At 50.2% G+C, this 14,142-nt stretch overlaps 1 protein-coding gene across 4 annotated transcripts in view; it reads left to right on the forward strand.

Annotated features, from left to right (window-relative positions):
* GTF2IRD1 (GTF2I repeat domain containing 1) overlaps positions 1-14,142 on the forward strand; it is a 205,201-nt gene that overhangs the window by 114,926 nt on the left and 76,133 nt on the right. For all 4 annotated transcript variants that reach the window (XM_075904296.2, XM_075904297.2, XM_075904298.2 and 1 more), the window contains exons 5-9: positions 3,021-3,204; positions 5,692-6,002; positions 7,651-7,740; positions 9,190-9,273; positions 10,521-10,704. In XM_075904296.2, coding sequence (XP_075760411.2) covers positions 3,021-3,204; positions 5,692-6,002; positions 7,651-7,740; positions 9,190-9,273; positions 10,521-10,704 — 853 coding nt within the window. The remainder of the gene's footprint in view (positions 1-3,020; positions 3,205-5,691; positions 6,003-7,650; positions 7,741-9,189; positions 9,274-10,520; positions 10,705-14,142) is intronic.

The following is a 14,142-nucleotide window of genomic DNA, read 5'->3' on the forward strand; positions in this document are numbered from 1 at the left end:
GTGGGCAAGACAGCATCCGCCGGATGGATCTAGCTCACCAAGCAGGTTGATCTAAGCCACAGTCACCCTGCCGCTTCCCCGCCCCGAGGCCAATTGAGACCTGGAGATGGGGGAGTATGCTAAGCCTCCCCCTGTTTGGACGTGCAGCTCTAGAGGGAACCACCAGCTGTTCAAAACAGCTGGCCGTTCCCTCTAGGTGCCACATGCCCTTGGCAGGGTGGGGGCGGGGGCAAAGACTTTCATGCACTCCCCCGCCCCCAGGTCCAGTTTGGCCTGAGGGGTGGGGGAGCACGTGAAGTCTCCTCCCACTGCCAGGGGTGCGTGGCATCTAGAGAGAACCGCCAGCTGTTCAGAACAGCTGGCGATTCCTTCTAGACACTGTGCATTCCTGGCAGGTTGGGGGAGGGGGCAAAGACTTCACATGCTCCCCCACCCCCAGGGCAATGTGGATCTGTGCATAGGGGAGCACGCAAACTCTCCTGGCCCTGCCCCCTCCCACCCAAGGCCCTGCCTCTTCCGAGGTGGCCCGCGACCATTTCCAAAATTCGTGAAGTGCCCCCCCCACTTCAACAATTAGTGCCCACCCCTGCGGTAGGCAAAAAATCTGATGATTTTGCATGTGTGCACACCCGTTGGCATGCTCATGAGCAACACATCTTGAAGAACAACAGTTACACAAGGTAAGTAACCTTTTTTTTTTCTCCATTCCCATGTCCGCTGCTAATTTGCAAGTCAATTATCCCTTCTGGGCCCACGTGTAAAATGGAGATAATAGAACTTCGTTTTGTCACCAGAAGTATTATGAAGCTCAGGGCATTGACATTAAGATTGTGAAAAAAAAGGGGGGCTTCTTGTTTTGATTTGTTGTTGTTGTTGTTTTTTTAATGAGAAGCTAATACATGAAATGGTGCTAGGCAAAAAAGACCCTTTTTCAGGAAGGTGAAGTACAAATAAACATTGGTCCAGAAAGTAATGCTGGGAGTAAAAATAAGGGCAGATTTTTAGTCTTGTGGTCAGATTTTATCTCCCTTACTCTGGTGTAAATGTTGTAGTGTCGTGTAAATGTTGTATCTGTGGAAATTAGTGGAGTTTCACTGAATTACACCAGATCCTAGATTCATAGAAATGTAGGTGAAAAGGGACTGCTGAAGACTATTACATTCTGCGCTGTCAGACCCTGGTCCATGACAGGAAGATTGAACCTAGTGCCTCTACCTCATGAGCTAAAAGCCAGCTGATTGTTAGCTACTGCTACAGAGCAGGCTCATTTTAGTTCCCTAGCTGCACTTGCTGCTGCTAGATAGGACAGAACACCACATGCAGAAGCAGCGTGCCCTCTAATTCTTTTCATCCATCCATGGAATAAATTTTGTTGTGTGCACCAAGGCATGTGTGAATGTGCACCACCAGTGGACACACATGCTGCCAGCGGTGTGCGCTCTGCTAATCAAGCTGGGCTGCATTTGAATCTCTCCTGGGTGGCTCGCCAAGCACTCAGCTTACAGGGAACACTGCCCAGATGGTGGGTGGGATGTGAGGCACTTTTTAAGAACATGTTGCACACTGATGGGAATTACACAATCTCCCTTGAAAGCCTATTCCGCAACTGAATTTAGGAGAGGTTTTTCCTAATGTCTAGCCTACATCTCCCTTGCTGCACATTAAGTCCATTACTCTTTCTCCTACTTAACAGTGAATATGGAGAATACCTCATCAGCATCCTCTTTTTAACAACCCTTAGCGGATTATTAGCAGCCCCCCCCCCCCCAGTCGTCTTTGCTCAAGTCTAATCACGACCAGCTTTTTTTTTTCCAATCCTTTCTCACGAGGTTTCCAAATGGAAAGGTTTGTTGCTCTTCTCTGGATTTTCTCCCATTTATCCAGATTTTTGTAAAGTGAGGCACCCAGCTGAAGCTTCACTAGTGCCAAATAGCGTGGGGCAAGTACCACCATGTGGTTTGCAGATAACTGTCTGGTTAATACACCCCCGGATGAGTTGAGCCTGTTAGCAATTGCATCACACTGCTGACTCATTTCATCTGGGATCCACTGTCAAATCCAAACCCTTTTCAGCAGTAGCACTTGCCTACCAGTTAGTAGTTCAACATTGACACTTTCCTTCCTAAGGGAAGTTCTTTGCACTCACCTTTATTGGATTTCATCTTGTTGGTTGCAAACCAAGTCTCCAATTTGCCAATGTAATTTTGAATCCTCATCTTCTCCTCCAGCCTCTTCCAGCTTGCGTCATCCACAGGTTTTACAAGCATCCTCTCCTCTCTGCTATCTAAGTCAGTAATGAAAATGTCGAATAGCACCGGACTTAGGCGTGATCCGTAGCCAGCAGGGAAACCCCCCGCACCTCCGTGTGACCACAAACTATTGAGAACTAGTGATAGAGATGCAGCTGTGTTAGTCTGGTCTAGCTGAAACAAAAGACAGGACTATGCAGCACTTTAAAGATGGTTTATTAGATGATGAGCTTTCGTGGGCCAGACCCACTTCCTCAGATCAATATGTGGAAGAAAATTGGCACGACCATATATACCAAAGCGATACAATCAAAAAAAAGTGAACACGTATAAAATTGACGAATCAGATTTAAGAACAGAGGAGGGGTGAGGGGGGAAGGTTAGTGTCCGTGAGGTAATGACATTGGGGGTGATAATTGGGGAAGCTATCTTTGTAATGGGTGAGATAATTAGAGAGAACTACTCTTTGAGCATCCTCTTTCAACCAATTGTGCAACCACCTTTAGCATGATTTCACCTGGACCACATTTCCCTAGTTTGCTAATGAGCCGGGGCTTTGCTTCTGGCCTCAACTTGGTGGTGAGGGAGGTGGACAGGAGAAAAGAGGGCTGGATTTCAGCACCCCCACTTTTAAAAACGTTCCCACACCACTAGAGCAGTCCACACTGGTGTCTGCAGTCTCCGGCCTGCACTGCATCTCAAGCCCTGATCAGCCGCAATTGTAGACATGCGAGTGACTTTTTCTCATGTGTAACTATGCCTGTTTCCCAGGTGAAGCGCTAGGGAAGAGCAGCGTGGTGCCCTTGCCGTACGAGAAGCTGATGAAAGAGCCAGGTTTGCTCGCAGTCGCTGGCTTGCCTGAGGGACTCGGCTTCCGGAAGCCCACGGAATACGACCTGAAATCCCTGATGGCGATTTTGGAGCACAGTCACAGTATCCGGTTCAGGCTAAAAAGGTAACTTCACCACTTCTCAGAGAGCGGGGAGCAGGGAGTCTTTGCTTCTTGTCCACACTCGCCACGAGCTGGGAAGGACCCTCTACTTGGAAGTCAGCGAGCTCTGAACCAGGGCTTTGAAGGGATTTGGCAACTAGATCGTGGGAGAGGAGGGTGCTGTAGAGTATGGTGCCGTTTGTCTCATTACACGCGGACTTGGCTGCGTTATGGGACACTCTGACAGCCACATAAAAGGCTGCACTGGTTGAGTTAATTAACACTCGATACTGCTGTTAATAATCACGTGCCCCCATTTTCCACTCGTCTGCAATAGGCAGATGTTCATTTAATACGGTGTGTTGCTCCCCACACTGGCTTCTCTTTTGAACCATGTTAAATCGTGGTGCACAAAGACTCAGAGAGTGAGAGAGACTAATTTATCACTGTCTGGGGGGCCGTGGAATCTTTCCTTAATTATTTAATATTGTGTGAAAACAATAGCCAAGTGACCCTACGCGTACCATGTTAACCACGTTCTTCAGTGTACCATTACCGAGGAATCGTGTGCATGATGAGCAGAATTCTCTTATGAAGGGTATTAAGAAGCGGGTAATTGATTAATTATGTAGTCGATACAAATTGTATCGACTTACACGATTAGTCGATAAGGGGAGGGGCTCTGTCCCAGCTTGTTCCAGGTCCAGGAGCTACCTCTGTTGCAGCTTTGCAGTTTAAATGTAGTAGGAGCTGGGCATGCAGGCAGTCTGAGCTCACGCCAGGTCTCAGACCACTGCGCCTAAGCATTTTAAATATAGTAAGAGCCACTCGGCTCTTACTACATTTAAAATTCAGAGCCACAGCAGGGGTAGGTCCCAGACCCGGCATGAGCTGGGACTGAGCAGTCTCTGCTCGTGCCGGGTCCTGGACTGCTGTGCCTCTGTACCTCTGGGCCCTCTCCCTGCTGCGGCTTTGCATTTTGCCCAGCTCTTACTACATGTAAAATACAGAGGCGCAGTGGTCCAGACCCTGAGCTCGCAAGCTGGACTTGCTTGGTCCTGGCTTGTGCTGAGTCCAGAGAGAGCTGGGATCCCCCCCTTCCCATCCCCGCGGACAGGGGCTGCCCTATGGGAGCAGCCTCTGGTCACGCAAGCCAGGGGCTGCCCTATGTGGAGCAGCCTCTGGTCACGCAAGCCTGGGTCTGCTTCTGCTTTGCAGCCTCCCCTGTTCTCTCTGTTCTTTTAAGCCGGCTCCTTCCATTATTGGCTCCTGCTCCCCTCCCTTGCTGATAGCGAGGCAGCAAGGGCGGGGGAAGGGAGTAGTTGAGTAGTCGACTAGATTAGTTGCTTACGTCCATTGCTTTTACAGCACCAAAGAGAAGTCTAGGGTAAACAGGCTAGATGTCTTTCCCAGTCTAGAGAAAGGAGTGTACTGTACTAGGTGGCAGAGGTTTTCCATGAAGGGGGTGAAATGGGGGCCAGGCCCCCTCCCTGCTATCACAGCCACATTTCCAAAAGTGGCCTCTAATTTGGCATGTTTAAATATTTGGGTCTGCCAAGCTTGAGGCTCTTGCGGCGCTTCTACGGCTTCCAGTTTGAAAAGAGAGAGACCTGGAGGGAGAACCTCTGCAAATCACTGGGCATCTCCACTTGGGCCCATACAATGAGAGGCCACTCTAGGAAATGGGCAGATCTCTTCTGACGTGAGGTGAAATTCGCCCTGTTCAGATGGGCAGTACAAGGTCTTCTCACCCCCTGAGCTCCAATGAAGCCTTATTTTGAGTAACACTCAGTGATGCTTTATCCTCGACCAGTGCATGATGGTGAATTCCCTCCACAATTTCACCCTTGCAGGTTGCATTGAACTATGTCATTCCTCTCCCCGCCCCTTGGGTTGTGGAACTAGGCCAGTTTTCACCAGCTGTGGGTCTGGCTCATAAATCTCAATGTAAAGACTGACTTTCCCTTCTTGCGAGAAAGAGAAAGAGGAGAAAAGAGGAAGTTAGCAGAGGGAGAAGTTGGAGAAGTTTCAGCTCCTTTGACCGTTGCCCTAGTTGGAAATGTCAGCAACGAGGAAGCTGGGCCAGTCATTAGATTAAAGATGAAGGGTCCTTCCCACCCTGCTGGACTGCCTTGAAAGGATGGCTTTGAAGCTTGCTTTCCCTTGCCTCGTTGTTGCTTTTTCGCCTGTGTTCCCCGACATGCGCCATTAAGACCTGTAACGCAGACAGCTTTGGCACACACCCGCCCGTACAGTGTTCCTCCCCCCAAACCTGTCTCCCTTGCGCCAGGAATCTTTGAGCCCCGACCCGTCAGGCTGATTCAGCCGACATCCAACAAGGCTGAGATTGCATGTTCCGTGTTGCCACGCCAGCTGAGCCCGAGCGGTGGTTCTCGTAGCGGACGTTGTTTGCCATACGCCGGCTGTAGCGTGCAGTTCCTGTGTCAGATGCCGTATGATGGACCTTGAAAGTACCTGTGTTTTCCTCTTCTTTCTTTTTTTTCCATTTAGGCCAGCAGACGAGCCCAGCAGAGAGGCGAACCCTAATGTAGAGTTGAATTGTACCTCCCTAGCGTCCAAGGGCGGTCGGGATTCCGGTTCAAATAACCAGATCACTAAACCAGCCAGTCAAGACACTCCATCCACTGTAGCCATGACCAATTTCTTATACGGTGTCTCGCTGCCTACGCAGATCGCCACGGACCTAAAGCAGGAGATGTCTGCCAGCCTGCACGGGGTGAATGCAGCCAGCGAGATGCTGATGCCCAGGCCCTCAGGAGAGCTGAAGGTGCCTTCCTCACAGGAGTACAGCGACTGCTGTGGTAATAGCCTTGCGTTTTCTCACATAGGAGGATCTGGCCTAGAGACAGCCCGTTGAAGTCGATGGAGAGACTCCCATTGACTTTGGGGGGCTTCGGGTCTGTCCCAAAGAGACAAGGAGTAGTGTTGGGGGTTAGCGCCGTTGCTTCCGTTTCCTTTGAGCCCACCTCAGGTAGAATTTCACGGCACTCCCTGTCCCCTTTGGGTGCGTCTCACCCTCGGGTATGGGGGACCATGTGTGTCATGCCACAGTGCTTGGGCTTGAGCGTCTGTGGGCAGTAAGCTGGAGGCGCTTCACCAGGGTTAGTCCCCGGCAGACCGCTGGCGCTTTGCTCACCTGTGCTTCCACAGGTGTGGCTGCTTGCAGTTCCCATTGGCCACAGGTCATCACTCGCAGCCAGTGGGAGCGGCAGGAAGTCGCATGAACCCGGTCACCCCTTCCTGCAGTTCCCATTGGCCAGGAACGGCAGTCCGCGGCCAGCGGGGGCCTCAAGCGGCCGTACCTGTGGATGCTCGGGTAAATCAAGCAGCGGCGGCCTGCCAGGGGCTACCCCCGGTAAATTGTGTGTCCAGGCTGGTTATTGTCCATCACTGGGAGCGTCTGGTGCATCGTCAGAGCACAACTGAGGAAAACCCTCACTGGCGGTGGCGGGGCGGTGACCCAAAGGCTCCAGGTGACTGCAGGGGATCAGGGATCAGCCAGCCACTTGCTAGCTGACCGTTCTGAAATCCGCAGCCTCACAAATCCTCGGCCACCATTGTGGCTTCCTAACGGCAGCCCACGACCTGCCTGTAGGCCTGGGTTTTGGCGGGGGGACGGAATCTGTGTTTGGGCATCCCCCTCATTCCCTGGAACAACAAAGTCTCGGCGTTTCCTGCCTCCCCACGCACGCCCCTGTGCTGGGTCAGAGTTGTACAGTCTAGCGAGGAGGTGTCTCCGCGGCAGCCCCGGAGACACGCTCCCTCCGAAGGCACGGACCCCAGGCCCTTCGGGAAGCAGAGCCGCACACGTGTGTGCTACAGACCAAGCTAACACCGGCGCCGTTTTGGCTTTTAAACTAACTGATGCAGAGCCTGGAGCAACCGGACAGGGTGTCTACTTCTGAGGGGGGTCAGAGAGTCCGCGGAGGGTTTTGGAGAGAATTTAAGGGATTTTCCCCCCCCTTTGCGTGGCTCTGTATTAAAATGCTCTGAAGATGACTTTCTGGGCTTGCCTTCGAGTCGTAGCAGTGTAGGGCATGTGGGCCACCAGTGTGTCATCTGGACCCGCTCTGAGCAGGATCAGGCGCCCTGGTGGCTGTGGCACCATGGCCAGACTCTGCTAGACCACCCGCCCATGCCGCCACAGGCGTACAGCTCTGCAGTTTGGTGTTGTCCAAGCCTTTGCCTCTCCCCCGTCTCTCGCGCTCTCCCGTATGCGTATGGCTCAGAGAAGGCTTCTGTGACAGGCCCACAGCCACACAAGCCCCAGGCCAGCGTCCAAGCGGGGAACAGAATGCAAGGGTCTCTCTTCGCCAGTCCTGTGCTCAGTGCCATGGGGTCTAGCGAGGGTGAACCTGATGTGCGCGCTTGGGCAGGCCTCTTGCCTCTGCTTGTACGAGGCGATCGGGTTCTTATAGTTCCTTTCAACTTCTGTTTCCTTGTGTCCAGGACAGAAATCGGCAGCCCCGGGTGGCCCGCTCATCCAGAATGTGCATTCGTCAAAGCGCATCCTCTTCTCCATCGTCCACGACAAAACAGGTATGATGCTCGCTGGGCCTGGGCTGGGAGGGTGCTGTGAGGAAGAGGCAAGGGACGGGAATGGCTCCTGGCAGTAGTCCCAGCTCCTGGCTGTTTCTGCTGGTCCCCCGTGGCTCGACAGGGCAGCTAAAATAGTCAGCTCGCAGTGGCTGATGCCAGGCTCAGGGCTCTGGCCGTCCCCAGATGTCTTGGGTTCATTTGCCGTGAGGGGCTGGTAGGGCGGCCAGCCCTGGGATTCTACGATTCTCGGACTTTTATCCCTGTCTGGCTCCTGAAGCAGGCGCCAGAGAGAGCCCAGACTCTGCACCCCCCTTAATGCAACTTGGAGCTCACTCCATTGAAGAGGCCGGGCGGAATTCCCCCTTGGTGACTGGTGAGGAAGTAACCCGCCACCCACCACACACACATCACCCTCGGATGGGCCAGGACAAGTCCCCCTCCAGCCCTGGTCTGCCCCGCCCCTCCTCTTCCCACCCCGCCTGTTTCCCTCTCCCGAGTGACACGGCCTGGTGCAGGGGGTGCGAAGCCACGTTGCTCCCCTTCCCTCCACCGCTGCTCTGAGCGTGGAGGGGGCCCTACCCTTGCTGCCAGTGCCAGCCCACCCCCCCACCTCCCACTAATTCCCTGGGAATCCTTTCACCTCCCATCTACGGTGTCTGGAAGGGTCATGTCGCCCCTCAGCCCCCCTCACACATCGCCAGAGTACGGAAGCATAGCAACAGAGACATCTCTACCTACGCGCCCACACCACCTTCCCTGCCTCATGAGCTAGCATCCGAACGCATCAGAGTCCTTCACTGCATACCACACCCTCTGTGGAAGTAGGGCGCCAGTCTCCCCACTTTCCAAATGGGGAATTGTGTCACAATGTATATTAAATAACTTGCCCAAAGTCCATGACTGGCCGTCCTTCCTGCCCTGCCTGGCTTTGCAAACCTAAAATCGCCATGTGATTTCCAAATCGTTAAACCACTAACATTCCGTGGTGCTCTATTCCACCACAACGGGAGCCCCCGGTGTGCAGGGCAGTGTCTGAAAATAGAGGAAGAGACCGCCCCTGCCTAGGCAATATGCAGTGCAACACACAATTAAGCATTCGCTCTTCTAGAATGTCAATAAGTGGGTGGGAAGGGGAAGCTAACGCGAGATTTGAAAACATTGTGTCATGGGTTTGTTCAGTTCTGGAGCTTCTTTCATTGGAAATGTCACGGTTCATTTCCTTCGAGGTCCTTTTTGCACATGTGCAGCTGCAGAGGAACATGCCTCAGTGGGTGGGTGAAGCCTAGACCTTATCAACCAAGCTGACAGAACTTGCCTAGGACGGGGAAATAACTGTTTATAACACAGCCAAGCCTTGTTCCCGATGCCTAACACCTCGCGAGCGAAAAGCGCATCTGCTGTCTGGGTGCCATATGGAAGTTCCTTATTTCTTATATTTTGTTTTGATAGATAAATGGGACAGTTTTATAAAAGAAACTGAAGATATCAACACCCTTAGGGAGTGCGTGCAAATTCTGTTTAACAGTAGATATGGTGAGTAGGAGTTAGAATTCCATTATGCTTCTCCAGTGCTTGTGGTTTGCATAACATTATGTAGCAATCATTTTTGTTCCCTAACACAGCAGCAGAAGCCATATGCTAGCGCGCTCTTCTCTTTTTAACACTCATCGCATGGCAGTTCCTAGGCTCATGGCTTCTCTGTAAGGATATGTCAATATTTCCATTTCGAATCCGCCATATCGCTGAATGTATCGCTCAGCCGTGGAGTGGCCCCTGTCTGAAGCATAATGCACAGGTTCTCAGTCGGAGCGCATGTCTTCTGTACCTTCAGCAAAGTTTTAGGGGAAACATCTGAGCTAACGCTATTTGAAAATGAATGTGGTGCAAAAATATGGCTATGGGTTGTTCTCGCTGCTTTTAACATCCTTGGAGCTCATAAATTGCTTTGTTGGGTGGTGTTAAATTATGGATTCCCCTTTTAGGAACAGCCACATAGGTGTATTTTCCTTAATCTTTTAGCCAGACAAGCATCTGCAAGACACAAATGGAATAGATTAAATGGCCTCAGTTCATGAAGAATGAGTGTGCTTTCTGTGGTTTTTTTTATTGAGGAACGGGGTTGCTGTATTTATACCCTATTGTACCAGGGCTTGTTTGATCTCACAAGCTAAGCAGGCTGGAGCGTGGTTGGTACCGATGTGGAAGACCTCCACCGAAAAACTGGCTGCAATATGAGTAGTACTGAGGAATCTTGGATTCTCTGTATCTTGATCTAAGGTCAGGTCTGCACTGTCAGAGAAAGTCGACTTAAGTTACGCAGCTCCAGCTACAAACCCCGGACGATCACTCTCTGGAGTTTTGATCTCCGGGTAAGTATAGACAAGTTGTCACAGGCTCCACCCGCATCACAAGTATACGATGGCACAGGTTTCTCCTTGGTAGGTGTTACTTGCTGCCCAAGGCAACTCTGGAACCTGATTTGAGCAACCTGAGATGTATCTCAGCATTTTTTAAATGTAATTTAGATTTTATTTGCCCTCTGCTTTATTTCCCTCTTTAAATTCTCCCTTAGGAGCAGCTTTTGGCAATGACCAGGGATAAATTAAGCTTGGAGCCTGGGGCTCTGTGGCTGGAGAAAAAGGATGATTGCAGGACAGCAGGCATGCCTGTTTTGCAGATCTTCTTGAATGTGTTGTCTTCACCTTCTCGTTTGTTTTCTTAAAAAACAAACAAACAAACCAACCCCGCTTGCAAATTAAAGCCATCCGTTAACCTTTCAGCTGAAGCTCTGGGTTTGGACCACATGGTTCCCGTGCCATACCGGAAGATTGCCTGCGATCCAGAGGCAGTGGAAATCATTGGGATCCCTGACAAAATACCATTCAAACGACCCTGCACCTACGGCGTCCCCAAACTCAAACGAATCCTGGAGGAAAGGCACAACATCCACTTTGTCATTAAAAGGTACACGGCTAATCAGAGAGACTGCAAAGAGGTGACCTGGAAGGTATTGTAGTCTGCCTGTTTTGTGGGAGTGTTCAGGAAGCAGCGTCCTGCTCTGGATTTAGTCCCTGAATAGTAACCAGAAAATTATATTCGGAATTGTTTTTTGAATTACATTAGAACAGCAAGGATTGGATCAGTTTTTCTATTTATCCACTCAGTGTTTCAAACAAACTTCCACACAGAACTATAGCCACATGTGCAGTTGAGGTACCTTGGGAATTGTTCCTAAACAGGCAAAGAGAAGGGTTCCCCTTGAATCAGTTTGGGATGAAAGTGTAATAAGTACATTGGGCAGATTCAACAGCTGAGAAAAGATTTTTTCCAATAGGGTTTTACTGAGAGCTTTTTTCTAGCCAGCTGTGATGGAGAATAGGCCTAAAACTTGATTTACCATGTGCTGAATAAATAATGTATTTGTTTTTGCCAACAGGTAGGTACCGTATTTTCCGGCGTATAAGGCTACTGGGCGTATAAGACGACCCCCTAATTTTTTAGTTAAAAGATAGGGTTTCGTCTTATACCCCAGCGCCCCTCCGCCTCCCCGGCTTTGCTCCCGGTGTCCCTGGTCTGCTGGAGACGGTCCCCTGGGATGCCCTGCCGCCTGCTTCCCCCGAGGCTTTGCAAAGCCGCAAAGCCGTATACCCGGCGTATAAGACAACCCCCGATTTTTGGGGGATGTTTTTTAACATCAAAAGTCGTCTTGTACGCCGGAAAATACGGTATGTGATTTTGATATTTCTCCCCAATTAACTGTTTTGCCCGCTTGCTCGCTCTCTCTTTTTTTTACCAAATCAAAACCAGTTGTCCAGTATTTATACTTATCCCTACAATAACAAACATAAGAACATAACATAAGAACCACAAATGTTCTGTCGTAAGTGCCTCCGTGATGATGGTTCTCGATCATCCAAACCTTTCAAGAGTTTTATCTGCCTGCATATGAAATATGCTGTCAAAATGGCATGTGACAAATTTAGATTGTGCTGGCTGAGTGCATATTGAGAGAGACAGTAATTTTCCTTGAGCTATATTTGCCTGATAGCCCCTGGTAGGTCATGTTTTTTATAGTGGTTTCTACTTTTGCACTAGGGTAGGAACGGGGTGCAAAACTGCACAATGACGTCTCCGTTTTTTGTGTATCTGATCTCTCCTCATCTCTCCAGCAGGGACAATGACATTTCCTATCTAACTCTGTCAGCTTATGTGGCCCCCATCCCCATAGTACTCAGGACCTTGGAATTGTTATGTGTGTATCCTCACATCATGCTGGTGGGGCACGACAGTGCTGTTATACTCATAGACTCATAGACTTTAAGGTCAGAAGGGACCATTATGATCATCTAGTCTGACCCCCTGCACAGTGCAGGCCACAGAATCTCACCCACCCCTCTTAGAATAATCCTCTCACCTATAATATATATATATATATCCTCATTGTGCAGATGGAAAACTGAGGTGTGGAGGAATGTACCCAAGGTTTGCAGCAGAGCCAGACTCAGGCCAATGCCCTGACAATCTTTCTCCTCATTTTGTGGGGTTCCCTCTCCTATGCACTGTTTTTGTTTCCTCCTTCTTGGGCTCATCTGGAACAGACAAAACTCTTAACATAGTTTTCATCCTTCCTCAGAGTTGTGGATTATGTAGTCAACAAAAGCTCCCTTTGTTTGGGGAGGGGGACAAAAACCACACACCTTTAATTACGGGCTCTTTTGAGAAAATTCAGTCATTCTCTGAGTAAAGTCTTTGCTAGCACCTGCAAAATGCAAAGGCACCTATGAGGAGTGGAATTTCTTGGAGCCTAGGCTATAAAAATATAGAAGAGGTAGGAAGGACATCAGTGCCAGATGTGGATTTCTAGACACCTGCTGCCACTCAGTTTCCAGCTGAAAAATCCAGTGAATCCAGTCACAAATTCTTCTTCACTTTCCCTTTCACCAGCTGGCAAGATGACTCCTGTTTATATTATGTCACCAAAGAACGTTCTTATCCCGGCCGAGAGGGTGTAGATGAAGCAAGATTAAGTTTTTTAGAGCTGGACCTCAGGCCAACCCCTGTAGAAAAATCTTCATCTGAACTGTACAGCTTGGATTTGTCCCTGGTGCTTTGCAGTGCACACAGTCAAGCATGCTGAGGGAGGGGACCAAGCCAGCAACTGCCCCGGGGCCCGGTCATTTCAAAGGGGCCCAAGCTGTTAGCCACCACTGCTGCTACTGCAGTAGCAGAGGTGCCTGGAGTCCCAGGTCCTTTAAATTGCCACCAGGGCACCGCACGATGCGCTCCAGGCGGCTCTGAGGCCTGGGGGGGGGGGGGGGCACTGACGTTTGACTGAACCAGCTTTGCCCCTTCTGTTTGAGGCCCCGCCCCTTTTAGGGCCGCAGAGCTCCTCCCCCCCGACCTTGCCAAGGAGCCTGGCAAGGCTGTCAGCTCTGCTCTGCTTAGTAATTTATTAATCTCGTGGCCCATTGTGATTCCTTTAGAAGACTGATAAACTCCAGCACGCTGGCTCCCCCCCTATGGAGAGACGCAGTGAATAACGCGTCCGGGGAAGAAGCAGCATGTCCGTTCTGTGGCAGTAGCATTGTGCGAGGGCAGAAGTTCTGTTCCACGAAGGTGTTTTCGATTCCAAGATGTGCAATGAGAGCTGAAAACGTTGATAATTCTCCCCGAGGGAAATGCAGAAAATATTGTTGTTTCGAGTCAATCGGAACTAGGGATGTGAAAATAAGTTTGAAAACGTCTCCAGGTAGCTGCTCAAAATCATAGCGGTGACGCAGTGACACATGTGGCTGGCTCTGTAATATAAAGCATAAATCAGCTTTCTACTGCAGAGCCCACAGTGAAACCTCCCTGGAAGTGAGGCCAGCAAGGGCTGCTCTCAGCTCTTCTCCCAGGGAGGTTTGCTGAGGGCTCTGTAGCCAGCATGTAACCTGAAGTGGGAGTGGGGTTTGACCAGGCCTGCCATGGACAGGGGCTGCTCTGCCCAGGGCGGGCAGGGAACAGCTCCAGCCACTATTCTGCTAGTTAACCAGACCCGGTGAGCCTCACCCATTAAGGTTAACTGGTTAACCTTTTACATGCCCAATCGGAACATTTGGTTTTGAGAGAATTTTAATTTTCAGCGTTGACTCTTTTATTCTGTAGGGCGCAATATACAAATACACAACATTTCGAAACAACACGACATCGTTCTGAAAATACCAGAATGGGATGTTTCGACCTGGTTCAACTTTTTCACTGTTTTCTGCCGAATCAAAAGCTTACGGGAAACAGAGCTAATGTTTGCTGTGTTTTGGTTTTGATGGATCTGCATATGCTGATAAAATAAGGTTCTATCAAAATTATTCTAACCAGCTCCAAACGTAATACTTTCTTTCTGCTCACATAAGAGCTGTAGGA

This window comes from Pelodiscus sinensis, chromosome 21 (genome assembly GCF_052426305.1).
Source record: "Pelodiscus sinensis isolate ZL-2025 chromosome 21, ASM5242630v1, whole genome shotgun sequence".
NCBI lineage: Eukaryota > Metazoa > Chordata > Testudines > Trionychidae > Pelodiscus > Pelodiscus sinensis.